This window comes from Neoarius graeffei, chromosome 11 (assembly GCF_027579695.1).
Source record: "Neoarius graeffei isolate fNeoGra1 chromosome 11, fNeoGra1.pri, whole genome shotgun sequence".
Classification (NCBI taxonomy): Eukaryota; Metazoa; Chordata; class Actinopteri; order Siluriformes; family Ariidae; genus Neoarius; species Neoarius graeffei.
The window spans coordinates 81,416,941-81,442,393 of NC_083579.1; the positions used below are offsets into that span (position 1 = coordinate 81,416,941).

General features: G+C 43.8%; 1 protein-coding gene across 3 annotated transcripts in view; it reads right to left on the bottom strand.

The window, feature by feature from the left end:
* Positions 1-15,598, bottom strand: part of hspa12a (heat shock protein 12A) — a 146,002-nt gene extending 130,404 nt beyond the window's left edge. For 2 of the 3 annotated variants that reach the window (XM_060934795.1, XM_060934793.1), the window contains exon 1: positions 15,336-15,598. In XM_060934795.1, the coding sequence (XP_060790778.1) occupies positions 15,336-15,375 (40 nt within the window). In that variant the 5' untranslated portion in view covers positions 15,376-15,598. Of the gene's footprint in view, positions 1-5,463; positions 5,522-15,335 lie in introns of those variants that run through there. The other variant, XM_060934794.1, reaches the window with a different exon arrangement.
* Between the last annotated feature and the right edge of the window lie 9,855 nt (positions 15,599-25,453).

Genomic DNA, 25,453 nt, shown 5'->3' on the forward strand with positions numbered 1-25,453 from the left:
CAATCCTAAGCCTTTCCTCCTTTTTGCCAAATATAATTGCTTCAGTTTTATCTGCGTTCAGCTGAAGAAAATTGTGAGACATCCATTTGTTAATTTGGTCAATGCATCTATGAAGAGACTCAAAGGGGCATAGTCATTAGGTGACATAGCTAAGTAAAGCTGAGTGTCATCTGCATAGCTATGGAAGTTTATTGAGTTATTCTTAATAATTTGTCCAAGTGGGAGCATATAAAAGGTTGAATAGTAATGGTCCCAGGATTGAGCCCTGGGGAACCCCACAGTTCAAGGACACGGGTGATGAACTGTGGCCTCCAATGGCCACATAAAAAAATCTTTGTTGTAGGTAAGATTTTAACCAGTTGATTACTATACCAGTAAATCCAACCCAATGCTCCAGTTGATGTAACAGTATGGAATGATCTACCGTGTCAAATGCAGCACTTAAGTCTAAAAGCACCAAGACTGATGTTTTACCAGCATCAGAATTAAGACGTAGGTCATTCATGACTTTAGTAAGAGCTGTTTCAGTGCTATGATTGGCACGAAAACCTGACTGAAACTTATCAAAACATCCGTTTAATGTCAGGAAGGCAGTTAATTGATTAAAAAATTTTTTTCAATTATTTTACCAACGAATGGCAAATTGGATATGGGCCTGTAGTTGTTGAGTACTGAGACATCCAGGTTATTCTTTTTCAGTAGGGGTTTTACAACCGCTTTTTTCAGAGATGAGGGAAACATGCCAGTTCGTAAGGAGGTGTTGATAATCTGAAGTACCTCGTCTGATATTAGGTGAAGAACAGATTTGAAAAAGACTGTAGGTAAAATGTCCAGTTCAGATGTGGAGGAGCTGAGACTTTGTACTGTTTTTCTCAGAGTCTCAACATCAATTAAACTAAATGTTGACATTGTATTACGACCCCCTCTCTCATTATCCAATGGTTCCAGATTTTGAAGTGTTTGCACCTGTGTGGCTATATTCATACGAATTTTATCAATCTTTCCTTTGAAAAAAGTTGCAAAGTCGTTGCATGTATTAACTGAGAGAAGAACACAATTGCATACTGCAAGCTGATTGGCTCTGGTCTTTTACAATGAAACAACAATGTACTCGATACAAACACCGAGTCGACTTCGACATTTTGATGCCACACTATATCCATCAACTTGCCACTGAATTCTAGTGAACAGTATCAAGCCTTATTGAAATATATAAAATTAATTATATGGCACGAGTTATTTCTGGTACAATCGTGCGCTCTGATTGGTTCCTTGGTGGACAGGATTTTCCCATAATGCCTGTGGGTGATTACGGGCTTTCTTTCCAAGGCGCTGGCTTTCAATGTTGCGCAAAAGACAAAAAATGATTAACTGGAAATGAAAATGGATTCAAAAATGGCTGAAAGACAAATGAGAGTCACCAAGTTATTCAAGAAACGAGCTACGAAGAACGTTCAGAAACCGCTAACAGAAATTCAGTTTTGAAATCGCTAGCCATTTATTCTGCATGCGCGACTCAACTATGTTACAAATATGACGTGACTGAAAGCAGCATCACGCCTCATTATAATGACCATCTATTTTAATCTTAGAAATTAAAAAAAGCCATATAATAAACTCCTTATTAACCTCACTTACTCCGTCTTTATGGGAAAATATCAGACCGAGGTCTTTTTGTTCGTACTGTCAAGACCTCAGCCTGATATTTTCCCGTAAAGACCTCATGCAGTTTTCTCATCTCATTATCTGTAGCCGCTTTATCCTGTTCTACAGGGTCGCAGGCGAGCTGGATCCTATCCCAGCTGACTACGGACGAAAGGCGGGGTACACCCTGGACAAGTCGCCAGGTCATCACAGGGCTGACACATAGACACAGACAACCATTCACACTCACATTCACACCTACGCTCAATTTAGAGTCACCAGTTAACCTAACCTGCATGTCTTTGGACTGTGGGGGAAACCGGAGCACCCGGAGGAAACCCACGCGGACACGGGGAGAACATGCAAACTCCACACAGAAAGGCCCTTGCCAGCCACGGGGCTCGAACCCGGACCTTCTTGCTGTGAGGCGACAGCGCTAACCACTACACCACCGTGCCGCTCCTCACGCAGTTTTTTATATATCCCCAGCTATCAGTTCACATACCGTGAGTAGAGAAAAACAAAATGGCGGAGCGTGTTGCTGAACCAACCGAGGACGAAATGAAAAACTCTACTCGAAAACAAAACCACAAAAAATTGTTCAAGTATTTAAAAGAAACAAATAGCGAAAAGAATATAGGGTTTTTTTCTTCCCAATATCGCCTGTTCCAGTAGGTGGCCAGTAGGTGGCAGTAATGCACCTTTCAGTTGGTTTGCTAACCGCCAAAAAGACCCTACAGAACAACAACCCCCCCCCCCCCCAAAAAAGCAACAATATATGGAATAAAAAGTATCTTTTAATTTTTCAACAATTATTATTATCGCATTTTTCACAAATTGCTCCTGTCATTTTGCCGGTTTGTTTACATTCTAAGCAGAAATGATTTTGTCGGACGTTTTCTATAAAGTTTTATTTATCAAATTTGCAAAAAATAAAAATGCTCAGTTTCTCAAAATCCAGTGAATGTGGATAGAATAAAACAGTTATTCCACTCAATCTCATCGTACATGGATTACAGACAACTCGGTGCTACGCGCCTCGTCACCCATCAGCTCATGTACGACTCGACTTCAGGGAATAACTGTGAATTACTTTTTTCGCGCTCTGACTGGCTGGCGAGTGGGTCCGTATCCTATGATACGGAGCCTGGTTATGGACCTCTGGTGACTCGCTTGTTCACAACAACAAACATGGTAGCATTTTTTGTCAACATTTATCTTTTTTTTATAAGATTTATTTATAAGATTATCAAAAATCTTTTAAATTTTTGCCAGCATTTCTCAGGAGAATAGCATTAATTTTACAGCATGGATAGCGATAACGACAGTCTTCACAGCAAAAGCGAGTTTTACTCCCCTGAGGAAGAAATAAAAACTAAAACATTTCAGGAGAAAGCTAAAAACCTCTAACCTGCCAACGCCGAGCAAAAACACGGCTGAATCCTGAATGAGTCCTATTTGTATAAATAGGGGACTACGGTACATAGGCGGCAAAATGTAGTTTTTTTCCTGCCATGGAAGTGCACTTGTATACCGAGGAGGAAGCCATTTGCATTACAGTCGTGAATGAGGATTCAAAATGGCGGCTTGGCTCAGTTTTCCCTTTCGGGCGCTCTCATTTTCTGTTAGAATTTGGTAAAGAAAAAAATAAATATATTATTTAGCAGCTTAAGGTCGGTCTGTATGGTGAAATACCGTGACCTCGGCCTTGAATACTACTGACCTTGGCCCAGAGGGCCTCACTCAGTACTTTCAAGACCTCGGTCACGGTATTTCACCATATGGACCGACCTTAAGCTGCTAAATAACATTTATTTATCCCCTTTGTACATAAAGTGTACAATTGTACACAGGAAGTTCCACAGCATTTTTCCTTGTGTCTGAAGAGGTTAAAATTTTATATATTATATAAATTCCCCCCCCAAAGTTAACAATTTGTTATTTTGCACCACAACTGTTTTTTCAAAGCTTAAAATAATGCAAGAAGGAATCGGAGATTCATTGTGACTACGTTGCATTTCACTGTGAAGTAATGAACAGCTGTTCACGTCCCTAACGAGTACTGAACCTGCTACCTAGTGAATGTTAGAAAGTAACTTACTGAGCATCACATGATTTATATACTGTAATAATAAAAAAATCCATTATATTATGTATAGAGGGAAATTAAAAGTTTTCCCACTGTGGTGATGTCTCTCCTCACCTGATTAACAACATAGTAAATGCAGTCACGTCCATAAAGCCTCACCAGAGCGCTCCAGTGAAATCAGCAACATACACTAACTTAGCTTTTCAAAAAAAAATAATAATTTCACTGCAATGACAATATTGTGCACACATTAACTGTAAAAAGTTTAAAATGACTTTTTGCAGACATTGTTATTATTACAAAGTCTTTATGCTGCATTCCTGTATAATTCACTGATTCCAGGCCTGCTTTTAAGATTACTTCACTGCACTTGAACCACATTTTCCCAAAATTTTAATCCTTTTCCAAAAGGGTGAGTCCAACCTTTGGGCAGCTTCCAGCGCATCTCATTAGATATCTGAGTGAGAAAGTGAGAGAGGAGTAGGTTATTTATCTATCAATAAAGGCCGCTGGGGGCATCGTGGCTCAGGTGGATAAGGTAAATCCGGGGACTCAGGTTCAATTCTGACCTGAGGTTGTTTCCCGATCCCTCCCTGTCTCTCTCCTGCTCATTTCCTGTCTCTACGTTGTCCTATCCAATAAAGGTGAAAAAAGCCCCCCCAAAAAAATCTTAAATAAAAAAGCCCTCTGACTTTCCTGAAACATGGTTAGTGATGTTCCTTCTGCATGTGAAACACATTTCTGACCTGCCGAACATAACAAAACTGGCTGTACTGCTCACTCGGTGGGGATATGCACCCCCTCAGGGGCCATCCTTCTCCCCTGGAACAAAGGGGGCTTTTATGCCCAGCGGCCAAAAGTGGCACCGTGGGAAACAGGGCTGTTTTTCTGCTGTTGGCGTCTTTATTTAGGCCGGATCCCAAATGACTCCTGCTCCCTGTATCACTGTACTGCATAATTGCACAGAGGGAGTCAGAATGGCTTCTACAGTCACCCAGGGTCTGTGTTCTGGGGGCAGGACTGAGAAACGCTGCACTACAGGAAGACATTTGGGATTCAGTCTGAGCAGTCAAGGTTAAATGAGCATGACTGGCTCGGTGCGAAGGTGATTCGGAGATGAAGGTGGTGACGAACAGTCGAGGCTGACGCATTAATGCACACGCAAAAAGTCACAATTAGTGAGCGCGTGCTGAAATACTGAGTATTTCAGTACTGAGAGCTGAACTGACATGTCGATGCGCAGTTATCTGAAGAACATGCAAAGTCATCAAGGTTGCCTCAAGGTGCAGAGCTGTTAAAATCGGTTCCTGATGCAGATCGATGATCACACACACACACACACTCTCCATCCTCATGCTGACTCCAGCATGTTCAGCGCATGATCCCGCGCCCCTCCCGCATTCCACCAGATGACACCATGTTGGCTGCATCCCAGTTTGCTCTTTACAGAGCCTGCACAGGGAGCAGAAGCGCTTCAGCCCTCATGCTGCAGTGAGCCACCGATCCGAGTCTCAGCACACAGTTGGGATTCGGCCTCGGAATCCTGAAGGACCGTCAATGACAGTTAAATAAATAAATAAAAAATCCTTCCGAAGCTGCAGATGATTTCTAATCTAAACCGGAAGGCAGATTAATAAAGGCGGCGCGCGCGGCACAGATGTAAAAGCTGCGCGGATTAAAGCGGTGACATCACATGCATCAAACAGCTGCCGGGGCGCGAGCGCTCTTACCTCTGTGCGCTCCAGCGGTGGAGGATGAGGAGGAGACGCCGCGCGCGCGCTCACCTTTTACTGCACTGACTCAGCGCGCGCCAGCACTGCACCACGTGACACGGCGCTGCGCCGCTCAGGGACGGCCGTCACGAATCACTTCACAGAGTCGATTCTTTCAAACAAATCCGAATCAAAGAATCGAACTAAGAGTCCGAACCGTTTGATTCACCTCCAGAGCTTCAGTCCACAAATGCCCCTTTTCCACCAAAGCAGTTCCAGGGCTGGTTCGGGGCCAGTGCTTAGTTTGGAACCGGGTTTTCTGTTTCCACTGACAAAGAACTGGCTCTGGGGCCAGAAAAATATGGGCTGAGATTTGTGCCAGCAGAATTAGGATTTGAATCCTTTACATTTGAATTTGAATAGCTGAACTTGAATGGTTGCATTGACAAACTGAATTTGCATCACACAATTTGAAATGGAATTTCGCTATTTGAATGCTTGTATTTACAATCTGAATCTGATCATTTGAATTTGAAATTAATTGGTTTTCAATCTTTAAATATTCAGATTCAGTTCTCATAACTCAAATTCAGTTCTTCAAATTCAGTTTCAAGTTTCTGTGACAAACATCCGGGTATGAAGGAAGAGCAATCGAGCACAGACATGCAGAATTCTTCTTTGTTAAGTTTCCAATACCTCATTCGTATGTCGCTCATCCGATGCCATCGCTGCACGCCGCTCGCATGTTGTTCACCACCTCTTCTTCACGTTTCTTGGCCGGCTACTACTGTGGTCAACAACGCGACCGCTGATTGGCCAAAGAAGAATCCTGCGTGTCTGCGCTCGATTGCTCTTCCTTCATACCCGGATGTTTGTCACAGAAACTTGAAACTGAATTTGAAGAACTGAATTTGAATTATGAGAAGTGAATCTGAATATTTAGAGATTAAAAACGAAAAATTTCAAATTCAAATAATCAGATTCAGATTGTAAATGCACACATTCAAATAGCGAAATAGAATGTCAAATTGTGTGATGCAAATTCAGTTTGTCAATGCAACCATTCAAGTTCAGCTATTCAAATTCAAATGTAAAGGATTCAAATCCTGATTCTGCTGGCACAAATCTCAGCCCATAGAAAAACCGGTTCCAGGCTAGCACCAACTCTCTGCTGGGCCAGAGGAAAGAACCGCTTACGTCAGCGGAGGGGGCAGAGTTGTTAAGACCAACAACAATAACAAGACCACGAAAGATCACCATTTTTAAGCAGCGAGAAGCAGCAGCTGTACAAACGAGAAGTCATCCATTATTATTGTTGTTGTTGCTGCTGCTTCTTCCGTGTTGTTTTTGCTTTGATATTCGCGCCAAGGTTTATGTAAACGTAGCGCCATAACTGACGCATACAGCGACGTAACTGACGTATACAGCAACGTAATGACGTGGCTCCCCTTAGCACCGCGAGCTATGGAAAAGCAAACTGGTTCTCAGCTGGCTCGCAAGTTGAACGAGTTGTGAACCAGCACCAGCACCGAACCAGCCCTGGAACTGATTTGGTGGAAAAGGGGTAAAAGAGTTAACCTTCAAACCAGGCCTGTTACACACTTTAAAGGGGAACTGAAGGCAAATTTTTTATCATCAAATTCTATTTATCTCATTTTATTAAATATAGGAATGCATTTTGTTAGCCAATTTGTCGCTGCTATAGCAAGTTATGAGTGTTTGAAATATGCTCTGTAGTACATCAGTGACCCGGCAACTTGTCCAGGGTGAACCCCGCCTTTCGCCCTTAGTCAGCTGGGATAGGCTCCAGCTTGCCTGCGACCCTGTAGAACAGGATAAAGCGGCTACAGATAATGAGATGAGATGAATATATCAGTCCATATGTCAAAGCAACAGCCGTAAACGAGATTAGCTGAGACCTGTGCGAGACATCGTAGGACGGAAGTAAAACGTACAGCGGAAATCAAAGTGACCAACATCCGCCAACGTTGTCAAAAGCCCCGCGAGCCCTCTTTCGAATGCTGACATAATCAAGCCGGAAGTTTTGTTTGTTTTGATAGCAATCAGGAAAGTTTGAAAAAAGTAGGCAGTAATCGTCATTTAAACTCGTTTTTGTGCAATATTTCGTTTGGAAAACAGTTTTCAAAATGGCAGCACTGACACCTGGCTGATACTTCACGTTTCAAAGTCTCACACAAGTCTCGTGAAGATCGCGCGGATAAGCGACGCCTGCCGTGGACCAAACGAACTAAATTCAACACAGATAAAAAACAAATAGGCCAATAAGTATAATATTTAATTGCAATTAGTTGCCAATACAAGTCACGATATAAAGTTACTAAAACCCAAAACGTAATTGAATAACACGTTAATTAAGAAATAAAGCAAGTTTAAAAATTACTTCAGTTCTCCTTTAACACCACCATGTTGTTTTAGTCCTGAGATAGCAATCTATATTTACAGCTTAAAATCGAGTTTCATTGCTTCTTATGCTATCTTGTGTAAAATGTATAAAAATACAAAATTGTAAAGAGGCAGCACGGTGGTGTAGTGGATAGCACTGTTGCCTCACAGCAAGAAGGTTCTGGGTTCGAGCCCAGCGGCTGGCGAGGGCCTTTCTGTGTGGAGTTTGCATGTTCTCCCCGTGTCCGCATGGGTTTCCTCCACAGTCCAAAGACATGCATTTAGGCTAATACGGGGCAGCCTTGGACTGAAATGCCCTTGAGCAAGGTGCCTAACCCCTAACTGCTCCCTGGGTGCTGTAGTATGGCTACCCACTGCTCTGGGTGTGTGTGTTCACTGCTTCAGATGGGTTAAATGCAGAAAGGAATTTCACTGTGCTTAAGTGTACGTGTGATGAATAAAGTTGTTGTTCTTATTCAAAGGCAAGATTTCGACCTAAAAGTTGCACTTAAACAACCCTTCAAAAGCTAATTATAAAATGTGAGAAAATGTTCTGAATTTCTGACTTCAGATTTGTTGTTGTTCATCGGCTCTGTGATGACAATTCCAGCATACTTGACTTGCAAGTGGCATCAAAGCAAAATAAAAAACCCGGATGTCAGCCATGTAGGTGGATATATAAATGCGGGGTCAAGCGACATTCCATACAAAACACAGTCATACATGCACAACTCTGTTTTCCCACTGCTTTAAGTGTTCTTTTAGCTATGCCATATCTTTGAGCTGTATATGGTTGCGGTCACAACAGTACTCATGACCATAGCACGTTCCGATATTTTAGAATTCTGTCCGTGATTCAGAAAGAGGGCAAGGAAACTCCGGAGAGGAGACAAGCACAGATGAACAACATCGGCAGGGCTGATCTAACAGAGACTAAAACCAAAACAGTGTTTGCAGTGATCATTTCATCTCAAGTGAGATTCAAAAGCTCTCTCAATAATATCATGGAAGAGTTTTATGTCGTGTTGCTAGAATTTTGCTATAAAATGAGCGTTCTCTCGTCATGGTTCACTCGGTCGTTATAATTTTAACATGTGTATTCCCATTTTGGTTCTCGGAGCACCAGCAAAATTGTACGATAGAAACAATCCAGACTGGGCACCCACTCAGAAAATGGGCTATGTTTCATCCAAGGTCGGACTTGACTCTTTGGCAGCCAAACCAGATAGAACGCAATATCTGGGTACTCGATGGTCAGTAGAAGTGTCTTATCTTCAGAAAAGTCTGACTTTTTAAAATAATATGGGTCAAAACCACACATATCTGTCTTCTCTTTGGATCAAATCTTCGCTCGACCGTTCAAATCGTGGTAATACTGAGAAAATTCAGCTTTGTTTAGGGCAATTCCAGCGTTATGGACGTGACACTTGAACTCAAAATGGCAACAAATGACCCAGTGCATGTTTTATTGTCTCCCAGTATTTAAACAGGTGTTGCCTATTTTAAGGCTGTACCATACTGGAGAAGTGATAGAACAAGAACAATTCCCATAGTACATCTAGGGCATGCCAGAAAACGCCAATAAAAGATGCGTTATGGATGTGACAGAAAAAGTATCACTTTTCTTGGGTGACTGTACATTTTTATCAAACTCTGTGAAATTGTAAACCTAATGTCGAAATGGAGATATCCATTTGATAGAGGGGTCCAAGGTGAATATTAAAAAATCTTTGTTTAAAATATTTTGTATTTCATGCAGAGTTTCAGAAGGAAAAGTCAGCGTTATGGATGTGACGAAATTCCGTTATGGATGTGACGTTTACAGACACGCTTTCAGCAGCTGCCGTCCGAGTTGCTTTGTATCGCCACCATTATGGCGGACGCTCATTACATAGAACATGTTGATCACATGGTTGCAAGTCAGCTATAGCAATCTGTATTAGCATCTGTGAGAACGTTTATGGCTGATCAACCCAATCTTTGCAAAACATACACAGCCACAGACGTCTAAAGAGATATCCGGTGAGGGTTGTAGTTCACACTGGTGCTGCTGGTCGTGGTGAGCAGTCCTCTTTGCATGTGATGCTTCCCTGCGTTCCACCTCAAAAACTGTGATACCTGAGTTTACTGCATTGCGCCACAGCGCACAGTTGGTAGCCATTTCTTCCCATGTTTGGTGGTCGAGCTTGCAAAGCTTTGGATGGTGCTTGAGATTGTCCTTGTAGCGCTTTCTCTGTCCACCTTGAATACGTCTGCCATTACTAATTTTGGAATGGAAAAAAAACACTTGGGTAGCTGATAGTTGGGCATGCGGACTGACCTGACCAGCGAAGTTGAGACTTTATAATCTTTGACTAGATACTGGTAGAATTTGCAGGAGTTAGGACGTCTACATCAGGAATGTGATCTTGCCAGCGGATGCCCAAGAATAAACGTAACTTGTGTTGGTGAAAGTGTTCCAGATCCTTGACGTGGCTGCAGGAGTTGGTCCACATTTCACATACATAGAGTAGGGAGCCGAGAACAACTGCATTATAAACCTTCAACTTGATAGACAAGTTCAGTCCTCTCTCATCAAAGACACATTGTCGAAGTCACCTGAATGCTACACTCGCTTTACTGATTCTACTAGTAACCTCTATCAATTGTAGCATCGTTGGACTGAATACTTCCCAAGTAGGCGAAGCTATGGATGGCCTTCAAGTTAACCTTTAATCCTTGATGCTTCTAAATAAAAACCTTTTTAGCTGTCTCTTAGATATATCACACCATGCATATTGGGGAACATCTCAAAACCAATGATTAGCCAATAATTATGGACAGTTTTACAGTAGTGAATGTGGGTTGTTGTTTTTTCTTTTTGCCTTTGTGACTCTGCTAATGGGAAATAGCACCATCTAAAAAAAGCACTTAAATGTAGCATAACTGTATTTATTTTTGGCCAAACATAACAGCATGCAAAATAAGAAAGGAAGCAGAAACTGCCTCAATTTGTGCTTAATTAGGGCTCGATTTGCAGAACTCACTTTAAAAAGAAAAAAAAAGTATTTTAAAAAGAATCGAACAGCTCCTGAGTCGCCCGTCACTAAAACTGCTTTACAAGCCTTGCAACTGTAAACCCCATATTTCACCCTTTAGCTCTTTCCTGTAGAGAAACCGGACTTAGCCCATGTTTACATTAGACCGTATCAGCGGATCATCAGATTAACGTTTTTAAAACGATTAGTGTGCACACAGCAACGCCAATACACGATTTGCGTGCACACAGCAACACCAATACATGGATACGCTCGGCTCCGCAGGCATCCTGCGCTCCAAATCACTCCGCCCTGAACAGCGAGTGCCCTCTGGAGGGTGCGCACTCCGGCCCTGCGCAGCTCACAGAGCGCGCGAGTGAAGTGCACAAGCAGTGATTCGGGACTGAGCCGCTGTGCGCAAATCACTTACCACTCGCAAGTGGAAGGATGGCAAGCCTAAAGACAATCATAACTACACAATGGGCAGTATTTGCATCAGTATTTGCAGTATTTTCATACTTTTATACTCTTTAATGAAAGGTGATACAAGGCGGAAGTCCGCGCCGTTTTTCAGCAGTCGCGTCACATGACCAACACCAGCGAATCAGGAAGGTGGATGTCACAGTGATGTTGTCCAATGAGACGCCAGCTAGAGCTCAGCACAGCGTATCCGCGTATTCTCAATGTTTACACAGCACCGGACCAGACACGATCTGGATTGAATACGTGGACGCTGGCGGATTCCCGTTTCCCGGCGTTTCCAGGCGGTTTAATGTAAACGGACAGTGCATCCGCGAAGAAAACGAGACAGATACGGCAGCGCTCGAAACTAACGGTGTCCCGATGTCCCGGGGACCATAAAAAATGTCATCGGGACACAAAATTATCATATCTGGGACAATCCCGGGACAATGGAAAAAAATAGATCTAGAGACGACAATTCCCCCGGGGGAAATCGTGAGAGTGATGCAGTGCGCGTAGCAGTCACAGTTGCCGGAGCTGAGCTGGACTGTATTTTTGTCTCTCTCTGCTCAGCGTGCGGGTGGGGGAGGGGCACACAAAAAGGGCAGCTTTCCGTCAGAGCGCTCCCTCCAAACAACGGGGTTTACACGAAAACAGAAGGAGATATTCACAAACTTATTTCACATTGAGTGCCACAAAGGTCTCCTGAACACACTGATGTACTTTTTTTGTCTGTAGTGTAAAAATTGAGGACACTAGAACGAGTTAAAAACGAGTGGCTTTTCTGATTTAACAGTCAAAGCGCAGCCACGTTTATAATGGCAGTCTATGGGGCTGCGCGCCTGCCCTCTCCTCACTTTCAGGCTTCTCATTCAAAAACTGCAAGTCCTATCGTGTAGGTAGACACATTCTGTGAATCAGGACAAGTGTGGCTACTACTTTTGAGAAAATTCTGTGTGTAGAGTGAAAATTGGGGCTGAAAACACAGTTTAAATGAGAAAGTTTGAGCTATTTTTCCAAGCTCTCTACACTCTAACTTAACGAGCTGCACTGGTGTGTAACGCAATAGACACCCATTATAAAGCCGGAATTTCTCCAGGTACCCACATGGTGTTTGAGCTGGGACTGATCCAAAAGTATAGAACCTAGCAAAAAGTTGAATGCCAGATCCACAGAGGAGAAGTTTCTCTACGTTTTAAAGTTTGAATCATGTCTCTAGGTGAAAGCATGCCAGAGCAGCGGATGTTTGAAAATGTGTGTAGTTTTTCAAATAATTCCATAGAAATGAATGGGAAATTTATCTAGGTCAAAGAAAATGAAATTAAGCACTGTAAATAATGTAAATGATTTCTATGACTAAAGGTTACAATAAAAAAAAAAAAACTTGGATTACATTGCTTTGTTTGCACTTATATGATATGACACTTTTATCCGAAGTGACTTTACGTTTTTTTACAGTGTTACAGTCCCTGTAGCAATGTTGGGGTAGGTGCCTTGCTCAAGGGCGTTTCATCTATTGATGGTATGGCTGATGGCTTTCAAAACATCTCTGAATGGGGCAACAGGTATATTACATAAAAATGGATAATGGTAATGGTGAAAATGATAAGTTGGGCTTATAAATGCCAACAGATATTCAAGGTACAAGTAGATGAAATGAACATAAAAGGGGTCTTATTTTCAACTAAAGTGTACTGCAGATGTAGTGAGTTGAAACATTTTCTGAATGAGCTAGTTGGCCCCTTTAAATAAATGGGTATTTATTCATACAGTGAGATCGCCAAAGTTTAATAAACTGAAAATGCAATAACTGTAATTTTGAAGTAGATGTATAGGACATGTGTCACTTGTGTTTTGTGACTTATTGTAAAAATGATATAAAGGGTTCAAAATCGCATAGTTACAAATATAATAGTAACTTCATATGATAATATTAACCACTGGTTATTTCAGAGAGGAAAAAAATGGGGACACTATTGCTTCCATTCAGGACAATACAACACAGAATTCGGGACCACTGGGGGACACAAAGAAAAAAAGTTAATTTCGAGCCCTGAGATACGGTCTAATGTAAACGTAGCCTTAAAACCTGCACTAAGCCAAGTACCCAGAGAGATTAAACTAACTGTTTCAAATCTAAACTAACTTTAATAAAAAATGGTATGTAGGGGAGAGCAGGGAGACTTGGGACATGTTTTCAGCTTTTGTAATTGTGTGAAATTCTTTGCGTCACATTCATACTGAATTAGAGAGGATTTACCTCTTATACCCTCTCACCACAACATGAGTTTCTCAGCTCGTCACATGCACTGGCCTTCATGGCTCACTTTTTCTGCCTTTTTTTTTTTTGCAGGGAGACATGGGACACCGAGGGGGACATTATGCTGGAAGACTTGGGACATAGTGAGGAGACATGAAACAAAAATAAAAAAGACCTAGCTTAATCCTACATGTTTAATTATTTATTATCCAAACTTGTCCCATATGAACTATATGAACACACAATGTTGGTACAGCGATAGAAAAATATATGTCAGTTTACCCAAAATCTGACTCGACAAAACAGTTCCATTCTCAAGAAGGAACGAAATAAGATTAATCCTCATGCAGGGACACGCCCACATTAACTAAAATTTTAAAACAATTTTATATTTGTGAACCACAAGGAAAAAAAAAAACCCTGTAACATGATGAACTGTCCCAACTCTCCCCATCTGGATATTTTGAAAAAAAGATCCTGAAATGTTTTTTCCCCAGAATCTCATCTCATCTCATTATCTGTAGCCGCTTTATCCTTCTACAGGGTCGCAGGCAAGCTGGAGCCTATCCCAGCTGACTACGGGCGAAAGGCGGGGTTCACCCTGGACAAGTCGCCAGGTCATCACAGGGCTGACACATAGACACAGACAACCATTCACACTCACATTCACACCTACGCTCAATTTAGAGTCACCAGTTAACCTAACCTGCATGTCTTTGGACTGTGGGGGAAACCGGAGCACCCGGAGGAAACCCACGCGGACACGGGGAGAACATGCAAACTCCGCACAGAAAGGCCCTCGCCGGCCCCGGGGCTCGAACCCGGACCTTCTTGCTGTGAGGCGACAGCGCTAACCACTACACCACCGTGCCGCCCTCCCCAGAATCTAACTTTAATAAATAATACTATATCTGGTAACTCGAGGCTCCATACTTTAATTCCTAACAAACCCCGAATTCACCAGCGTACAATACACCAGAGAATGGAGGTGGAGGAGAAAATACACGTTTTGGTCGACAGAAATATTGAACTATACAGGCCTTACTGCAGAGTCCAACTTCATGGTTCCAAAGGAAGTCAGTTAGTCTCAGGGGCAACATCAAACTTCTGATGTCATCTAAAACCTGACTGGTGGAAATTAATTTCTGGGAATACGTTACATTAATAGTATTTAGCAGATGCTCTTAGACAGAGCGATATATAACATACACACAGCAGCCCGGGGAACAGCTGGGGGTTCAGTGCTTTGCTCAAGGGCATTTCAGCCATTCCTGCTGTTCCAGGGAATTGAACCATCAACCTTTTGGTCCCAAAGCTGCCTTTAGGCCATGGCTTCCACATACTAACTGGTCCAAGTCTCCTCGCTCGCCCCATATACCATGTTCCCAGGTCAGTGTGGGATAACAGAGAGAGAAGCTTCAGAAACTCCACACAGCTGCAGTTATTCAACACAGAACAGAGAGAAGGAAGTGTAGAACACACTGCAAGGGGGCAGAACTTCATTTCCGCCCTCCTGTTAAACATCTGTGTCCTTTCCAGTAGAAAAAAACAGAGCCTGCTGAGATTCACACTGTAACTCCAGAACAGCCCACAAACTGCTGGAGATAAAAACACACCGCGTCCCACAGCACAGAACCCTGCAGCTGCACAGGGATCCGAACCCGAGTGGTTCGGTTCGGAGCTGCATCCCACAACAACACGGCGCCATGTCTCCTCCTGACCTCCTGCAGGTCTCCCCGTGTTCTTACCTGTTCCACTCCCATCCGCGGCGGTTTCTTTATCAGCCATCGCAGCACCGGATCCCTGCAGGACGGGTTATCCTTGAAAAATCATGAACATTACACCAGAGCCAAACTTTTCACTTCTGATCATTAGGTGTTTGAAAGGGAAAGAAGAAGCTGGCGTGAGTTTCCAAAAGCGCTCTGGACTGCAAACCCGATTCTGTTAACTTTTTCCTCTTTTTTGCCCTGAATTTCTGACACCTTGGGGAAAGGAAATGTGGACTGGCCGCTGATCCCCGCCCCCCGGTGCTGCTCCCCGCCCCCGCTCCGCCCCTCGGTGCTGCTCCCCGCCCCCGCTCCGCCCCTCGGTGCTGCTCCCCGGCCCCGCTCCGCCCCCGGTGCTGCTCCCCGCCCCCTCTGGTGCTGTTTGGGTACATTTTGTTTGTGGATGTGTCGATAAAATAAAAATAATATAACATGGTGGTATGAAGATACAAAGTGTATCTTCTCATTTTGAAAAAATATGTATATAATATATACACATCTATCTATCTATACACACACACACACACACACACACACACAGGGTGTTTTAAAAATTTGATATAATTTCACAACCTAATAACTTCACCAATTCTCATTCAACTGTCCTCAAATTTTAACAGCATGTGTGGAAACAGGTCAAAATTTTATATTTAATGTTTTTTGTTTTTATCATTCTAGGTATAAAAATGCCATTCACTGGAAAAGAAAATGTGTTTTGTGTGTTAGAGTACACTCAAACACAGTTAAACAAGACTGCAGCATGAATTTATGAGAGAATTCTCTAAAAATGCACCAACTGCAATGCAGATTTGGACATGGCACAAAAAGTTCAAAGAGGAAGACTGTCTGTGTGTGTGTGTGTGTGTGTGTGTCTCAGGCGGTGCACATACTGAAAATTTGTGAAATCGTTCATGGAATCCACATACCTTTGAATTTCTCATCTCATGATCTCTAGCCGGGCGGCACGGTGGTGTAGTGGTTAGCGCTGTCGCCTCACAGCAAGAAGGTCCTGGGTTCGAGCCCCGGGGCCGGCAAGGGCCCTTCTGTGTGGAGTTTGCATGTTCTCCCCGTGTCCGCGTGGGTTTCCTCCGGGTGCTCCGGTTTCCCCCACAGTCCAAAGACATGCAGGTTAGGTTAACTGGTGACTCTAAATTGAGCGTAGGTGTGAATGTGAGTGTGAATGGTTGTCTGTGTCTATGTGTCAGCCCTGTGATGACCTGGCGACTTGTCCAGGGTGTACCCCGCCTTTCACCCGTAGTCAGCTGGGATAGGCTCCAGCTCGCCCACGACCCTGTAGAACAGGATAAAGCAGCTAGAGATAATGAGATGATATACATACACAACCACGATTCCAAAAAAGTTGGGACAAAGTACAAATTGTAAATAAAAATGGAATGCAATAATTTACAAATCTCAAAAACTGATATTGTATTCACAATAGAACATAGACAACATATCAAATGTCCAAAGTGAGACATTTTGAAATTTCATGTCAAATATTGGCTCAGTGAAATTTCATGACAGCAACACATCTCAAAAAAGTTGGGACGGGGCAATAAGAGGCTGGAAAAGTTAAAGGTACAAAAAAGGAACAGCTGGAGGACCAAATTGCAACTCATTAGGTCAATTGGCAATAGGTCATTAACATGACTGGGTATAAAAAGAGCATCTTGGAGTGGCAGCGGCTCTCAGAAGTAAAGATGGGAAGAGGATCACCAATCCCCCTAATTCTGCACCGACAAATAATGGAGCAATATCAGAAAGGAGTTCGACAGTGTAAAATTGCAAAGAGTTTGAACATATCATCATCTACAGTGCATAATATCATCAAAAGATTCAGAGAATCTGGAAGAATCTCTGTGCGTAAGGGTCAAGGCTGGAAAACCATACTGGGTGCCCGTGATCTTCGGGCCCTTAGACAGCACTGCATCACATACAGGCATGCTTCTGTATTGGAAATCACAAAATGGGCTCAGGAATATTTCCAGAGAACATTATCTGTGAACACAATTCACCGTGCCATCCGCCGTTGCCAGCTAAAACTCTATAGTTCAAAGAAGAAGCCGTATCTAAACACGATCCAGAAGCGCAGACGTCTTCTCTGGGCCAAGGCTCATTTAAAATGGACTGTGGCAAAGTGGAAAACTGTTCTGTGGTCAGACAAATCAAAATTTGAAGTTCTTTATGGAAATCAGGGACGCCGTGTCATTCGACTAAAGAGGAGAAGGACGACCCAAGTTGTTATCGGCGCTCAGTTCAGAAGCCTGCATCTCTGATGGTATGGGGTTGCATTAGTGCGTGTGGCATGGGCAGCTTACACATCTGGAAAGACACCATCAATGCTGAAAGGTATATCCAGGTTTTAGAGCAACATATGCTCCCATCCAGACGACGTCTCTTTCAGGGAAGACCTTGCATTTTCCAACATGACAATGCCAAACCACATACTGCATCAATTACAGCATCATGGCTGCGTAGAAGAAGGGTCCGGGTACTGAACTGGCCAGCCTGCAGTCCAGATCTTTCACCCATAGAAAACATTTGGCGCATCATAAAACGGAAGATACGACAAAAAAGACCTAAGACAATTGAGCAACTAGAATCCTATATTAGACAAGAATGGGTTAACATTCCTCTCCCTAAACTTGAGCAACTTGTCTCCTCAGTCCCCAGACGTTTACAGACTGTTGTAAAGAGAAAAGGGGATGTCTCACAGTGGGAAACATGGCCTTGTCCCAACTTTTTTGAGATGTGTTGTTGTCATGAAATTTAAAATCACCTAATTTTTCTCTTTAAATGATACATTTTCTCAGTTTAAACATTTGATATGTCATCTCTGTTCTATTCTGAATAAAATATGGAATTTTGAAACTTCCACATCATTGCATTCCGTTTTTATTTACAATTTGTACTTTGTCCCAACTTTTTTTGGAATTGGGGTTGTATATATATATATATATATATATATATATATATATATATGCGTCTGCCTCAGAAACTGGGTACTGTGGGGGTACTCCACTAAATATACTCAGTCAATAAACTATACGGTTTTGAATGGTGATGTTGGTTTTAATTTGAAATAAAATGATGAAAGAAATAATACAGATAAAACTAAATCTTTGATGTGAATACTCTATTCAGAATTTGGCAAAAATTCTGCAAATTTGTGGAAAAATGGCGGCTTGATCTGGGACATGATAAATGGTTGACTACATCGCATTCCCTTAAAAAGGTTGTAGTCCACTGAAAAGTCTACAGTTATCACTAATTGTATTTTAAGTTGTAACTTTATACACCTAAGGATTGGTGCACTCAGAGAATAATCATAACCCTAATAAAACATCGTGCAAAATATTTGATCACCGTTGTAACTCCATTTTCCGCAAACCCAAAACCAATACGATCGTGTGTTTTGATCTAAATGGAAAGCCTTAGGGTCAAGGTCACTACCTCACCAAAAGTAGTAACTTAAAATCACTACACCATATAAAAATTTAGTCATAAATCTGCAATTTTGTTTTTTAAAACGAAAGCTGAAAGTTAGGTATATGTTACGATGGTAGCTGGTCTTGTATGAATTTCTGAGCTATAAAATGAGTTGTGGTCTATTTTTTACCGTAGCGTGTTATTTGTGTGTGGGGAAGGACACACATTAACAATTTGCATGTATAGAATGGAATTTTCCACTCCACCAGTTAGAAGTTGATTGTGCTTCCATTTGTGGTCTTTCTGTTACGCGGGTGATCTGTTGGGACGTTATCACTGAAAAGGTGAGTTTTGACAGTTTTATTTTGTTTTAGTCTTGCAGTATAAGGCAACAGAATGTTTCTTTTTCATCTTACTTTCATATTTTGTAGTGTTTGCATATTTTTGACCAATATTTTACAACCATGGTCAATTTAGATTGAACTTTTGATAGAATCTACGGCCAGTCATTTTGCCCCGCCCCCGCCTCGCGCTCCGTACGGTAGTGATGTCCCGTTGCTCGCGCACCGCAGCAGAGACCCGCGCGACCTTCAGCCGGTACAGTCGCTGTTCTTTTACCACCGCCGTTATTCTCATCTTTCCGGTGTGTTCTTGATTTTTCCATTGTGTCCTATTTCGCCGTATCAAATACCCAAAATGTATCATATTATTCATATTTAAGTGAATAATCAATTCAGTCATCATAACTTGGCATTTTTAACCCAAGCAATCAAAAAGAGGAAATTTATTCAATATTTTCACTCATCTGTGAAGGCGGGGCTTTAATTCTTCATGATGTAGTTATTTCATATATAAATCAATTTTACAAGAGTATTTGAATTGTAATCAAAAAAATTTCACAGTGGAGGCCAGATAAAGCAAGATACTATCTTTATTCTTATTAAACATGACAAAAGAAACATTTCCCGGGTGGCATGGTGGTGTAGTGGTTAGCACGGTCGCCTCACAGCAAGAAGGTTCTGGGTTCAAACCCAGTGGCCGGTGAGGGCCTTTCTGTGTGGAGTTTGCATGTTCTCCCTGTGTCTGCATGGGTTTCCTCTGGGTGCTCCGGTTTCCCCCAAAGACATGTGGTTAGGTTAATATGGGATGGTCTTGGGCTGAGGTGCCTTTGAGGGAGGCACCTAACTCCCGGGTGCTGTTAGCATGGCTGTCCACTGCTCTGGGTATGTGTGTGTTCACTGCTTCAGATGGGTTAAATGCAGAGAGGAAATTTCACAAGTGTGTGATGAATAAAGTTGTGCTTTCTTTCTTGAGTGTTAGGTAAATGCAAAAAAAAAAGTAAAATTAGAAAATTTATTTTTTGACCATAATGTCCCAAATGAGAGATCAGTTTCTGAGACGGACCCATATATATATATATATATATATATATATATATATATATATATATATATATACTAATATATATTAGTATATGCGCGCGCACACAGTACCAATCAAAAGTTTGGACACACCTCCTAATTCAATGCTATTTCATCCATCCATTTTCTTCCGCTTATCCGAAGTCGGGTCGTGGTGGCAGCAGGCTAAGCAGGGTATTCCAGGTGTCCATCTCTCCAGCAACACCTTCCAGTCCTCCTAGGGGATCCCAAGGTGCTCCCAGGCCAGATGAGAAATATAATATCTCCAGCGTGTTCTGGCTCTACCCCAAGGTCTCCTCCCAGTTGAACATGCCCGGAAAACCTTCAAAGGAAGGCGCCCAGGAGGCATCCTAATCAGATGCCTGAACCACTTCAACTGACTCCTTTCAACATGAAAGAGCAGCGGCTCTACTCCGAGATCCCTCTGGATGTCTGATCTCCTCACCCTATCTCTAAGGCTGAGCCCAGCCACCCTATGGAGAAAGCTCATTTCAGCCGCTTGTATCCACGATCTCATCCTTTTGGTCACTACCCAAAGCTCATGATCATAGGTGAGGGTTGGAACATAGATTGACTGGTAAATCGAAAGCTTTGCCTTCTGGCTCAGCTCCCTCTTCACCACGACGACCCAGTACAATGCCCGCATTACTGCTGATGCCGCCCCAATCCGCCTGTCCATCTCACACTCCATTTTACCATCACTCGTGAATAAGACCCCGAGATACTTGAACTCCTTAACTTGGGGCGGCAACTCACTCCCAACCCGAAGGGAGCACGCCACTGTTTTCCGGCAGAGAACCATGGCCTCAGACTTGGAGGTGCTGACTCTCATCCCAGCTGCTTCACTCTTGGCTGCAAAATGTCCCAGTGCTTGCTGAAGGTCACGCTCTGAAGAAGCCAACAGAACCACATCATCTTCAAAGAGCAGAGATGCAATTCTGAGGTTCCCAAACCAGACACCCTCCTCACTCCAGCTGTGCCTTGAGAGCCCATCCATGAATATCACAAACAGGATCAGCAACAAGGGGCACCCTTAGCAGAGTCCAATATTCACCAGAAACGTGTTTGACTTTGCACTGAGAATTCAGACACAGTTCAGACTTTGGTTGTACAAGGACTGGATGGCTCATAACAACAGCCCTGATACCCCATACTCCTGCAATGACCCCCACAAGAGCCCCTGGGGGACACGGTCATAACACTTTTCCAAATCGACAAAACACATGTAGGCTGGCTGGCTGGTCATACTCCCATGAACCCCCCCTCCAACAACCCTGCCAGGGTAAAGAGCTGGACCACCATTCCACGGCCAGGACAGAATCCGCATTGCTCCTCCTAGAGCTGAGGTTCGACAATCGGTCGGAACCTCCTTTCCAGCACCCTGGAATAAACTTTCCCAGGGAGGCTGAGCAGTGTGATACCCCTATAATTGGAGCACACTCTCCGGTCCCCCTTTTTGAAAAAAGGAACCACTACTCCACAGGCACTGTACCCGACCTCCACGCGACACTGAAGATGTATGTCAGCCAAGATGGCCTAACAATGTCCAGAGCCTTCAGCATCTCAGGGTGAATCTCATCCACCCCTGGTGCCTTGCCACTGAGGAGCTTCTTGACTGTTTCAGTGACCTCTGCCAGAGATATGGGTGAAGCTTCCCCCGAGTCCTCAGACTCCACCTTTTCCATGGAGGATGTGTAGGATGGGTTCAGGAGTTCCTCAAAGTGCTCCTTCCACTGCCCAGCAATATCCCCAATTCGGGTCAGCAGTTTTCTTCTCCGGCTATGTATGGCCTGAGGCAAGCCCTGCTTCCCTTTCCTGAGTCTCCAATTTGCCAGAACTTCCTTGTGGCCAACCAAAAGACCTTCTCCATGGCCTCCCCGGGCAGGTGTGGGGATACTCATGAGCCCCCAGCTGAGCGCTGCTGTGTTGGAGTTCTCCCCAGAGAATGAGAGGGTCACCTTTATGCAACTGCAAGTTGCTGAGAGGAAAACTGTGACTGTTTTTTGTGCTTATGCACCAAACAGCAGTGCAGAGTATTCTGTCTTCCTGGAGTCACTGGGTGGTGTCCTGGAAGGGGTGCTGACTGGGGACTCCATAGTTCTCCTGGGGGACTTCAATGCTCACGTGGGCAATGATGGAGAAACCTGGAGGGGGATGATTGGGTGGAACGGCCTGCCTGATCTAAACCCGAGTGGTGTTTTGTTGTTGGACTTCTGTGCTCATCATGGATTGGCAATAACAAACACCATGTTCAAGCATAAGGTGGTTCATATGTGTACCTGGCACCAGAACACCTCAGACCAAAGATAGATGATCGACTTTGTGGTATCATCAGATCTGCGGCCATATGTCTTGGACACTTGGGTGAAGAGAGGAGCAGAGCTGTCACCTGATCACCACCTGGTGGTGAGTTGGATCAGATGGCGGGGGAGACTGCCAGACAGACCTGGCAAACCCAAGTGTGTAGTGAGGGTGAACTGGGAGCTTTTCATGCATCCTGGGGGAGGTTGGGGACATGGAATCTGAATGGACCATGTTCACCTCTCCATTGTACAGTGGTGCTTGAAAGTTTGTGAACCCTTTAGAATTTTCTACATTTCTGCATAAATATGACCTAAAACAGGGCGGCACGGTGGTGTAGTGGTTAGCACTGTCGCCTCACAGCAAAAAGGTCCTGGGTTCAAGCCCAGCGACTGGTGAGGGCCTTTCTGTGCGGAGTTTGCATGTTCTCCCCGTGTCCGCGTGGGTTTCCTCTGGGTGCTCCGGTCTCCCCCACAGTCCAAAGACATGCAGGTTAGGTTAATCGGTGGCTTTTAATTGACCATAGGTGTGAGTGTGAATGGTTGTCTGTGTCTATGTGTCAGCCCTGTGATGACCTGGTGACTTGTCCAGGGTGAACCCCGCCTCTTGCCCATAGTCAGCTGGGATAGGCTCCAGCTTGCCTGCGACCCTGTAGGACAGGATAAGCAGCTACAGATAATGGATGGATGGATGGATGTCATTTATTTATTGAGGAAAATGATCCAATATTACATATGTGAGTGCCAAAAGTATGTGAACCTCTAGGATTAGCAGTTAATTTGAAGGTGAAATTAGAGTCAGGTGTTTTCAATCAATGGGATGACAATCAGGTGTGAGTGGGCACCCTGTTTTATTTATAGAACAGGGATCTATCAAAGTCTGATCTTCACAACACATGTTTGTGGAAGTGTATCATGGCACGAACAAAGGAGATTTCTGAGGACCTCAGAAAAAGCATTGTTGATGCTCATCAGGCTGGAAAAGGTTACAAAACCATCTCAAAAGAGTTTGGACTCCACCAATCCACAGTCAGACAGATTGTGTCCAAATGGAGGAAATTCAAGACCATTGTTACCCTCCCCAGGAGTGGTTGACCAACAAAGATCACTCCGAGAGCAAGGCATGTAATAGTCAGCGAGGTCACCAAGGACCCCAGGGTAACTTCTAAGCAACTGAAGGTCTCTCTCCCATTGGCTAATGTTGATGTTCATGAGTCCACCATCAGGAGAACACTGAACAACAATGGTGTGCATGGCAGGGTTGCAAGGAGAAAGCCACTGCTCTCCAAAAAGAACATTGCTGTCCATCTGCAGTTTGCTAAAGATGACGTGGATAAGCCAGAAGGCTATTGGAAAAATGTTTTGTGGATGGATGAGAACAAAATAGAACTTTTTGGTTTGAATGAGAAGCATTATGTTTGGAGAAAGGAAAACACTGCATTCCAGCATAAGAACCTTATCTCATCTGTGAAACATGGTGGTGGTGGTAGTATCATGGTTTGGGCCTGTTTTGCTGCATCTGGGCCAGGACGGCTTGCCATCATTGATGGAACTATTAGGTTTTGCTGGGAATCGTACCCGGGTCGCTGGTGTGGTAATCTAGCAAACCCCCACTAGACCACCAGGGGAATGACTCAAGTGCAGAGGAGTGGGCCGAAAGTAGAGTACAAAAAACAGTTTATTGCCAATGCTCAGAAGATCAGAAAAGTCCAAACAAAAATCCACAAAAGTAAGATCCAAACTTACGGGAGGTACAAGGAAAAACAAAACATCCAGAAGTACAAAGTCCAAGAATCCAAAATGAGAAAAGAAGAGGCAAAAATCCCAACGCTCAGAAGATACCAAAATGGCAAATAAACAGTCCAAAAAGTCCCAAGAAAGAAGAGGCAAAATCCCAACACTCAGAAGATACAAAATGGCAAATAAACAATCCAAAAAGTCCCCAGAAAGCAAAAACCCAAAACCACAAGCACACAGGCAAAGGTACATGGAACAGAGGAGACTAGCCATAAACAGAAGAAAGACTCAGTAACTAGAGACCAATCTGAGGATGTATAAATACCCAAGGTAATTAAGAAACTAGGCGGGGCAGAAAATAAAGAACAGGTGGGGCAAAAGGCACATGAAAACAAAGAAGCACATGGCTGTCAAAACAAATACAAAACAATAGCGGCCTCTAGCTGTCAAAACAAACATAAGACAAAAGATATAATAGCGGCCTCTAGAGGCCAAGATAGTCCCAAGTCCTAACAGGACCCCCCTCAAGGAGCATCTCCTGACGTTCCCAGGGCGATCAGGATGGGCCAAATGGAAGTCCCGACAAAGTTCTTTGTCTAGAATGTCCCGAGCGGGGACCCAACAATGCTCCTTGGGACCATAGCCTTCCCAGTCCACTAGGTACTGAAGACCTCCACGGACCCGGCGGGAGTCCAACAGGCGGTGCACAGTGAACACAGTCTGTCCATGGAGGATGCGGGAAGGCAGGGGATTCCTAGGGGCAGGGGCATAAGAGGACGACAGTACGGGCTGCAACAGGGATACGTGGAATGTGGGGTTGATTCTTAGAGACCGGGGCAACTGGAGCCGGTAGGCGACAGGGTTCACCCTGCGAACAACCTTGAAGGGGCCAACATAGCGAGGGGCAAGCTTGCGGTTCTTCACCCGTAGAGGAAGGTCCTTAGTAGACAGCCAAACCCGCTGCCCAGGGCGGAAAATGTGGGCAGGCCTTCTATGGCGGTTGGCCTGAGTCTGGTTGGCCCTGGAAGTCTGGATGAGAGTCCTCTGAACCTTGTTCCAGGTCTTACGACACCGTCTCACATACTGGTTGACCGAAGGCACCCCAGCATCCTCCTCCTGTTCTGGAAACAGAGGTGGCTGGAACCCGAATTGGCACTGGAATGGCGACAACCTGGTGGCCGATGACTGCAGGGTGTTATGGGCATACTCCGCC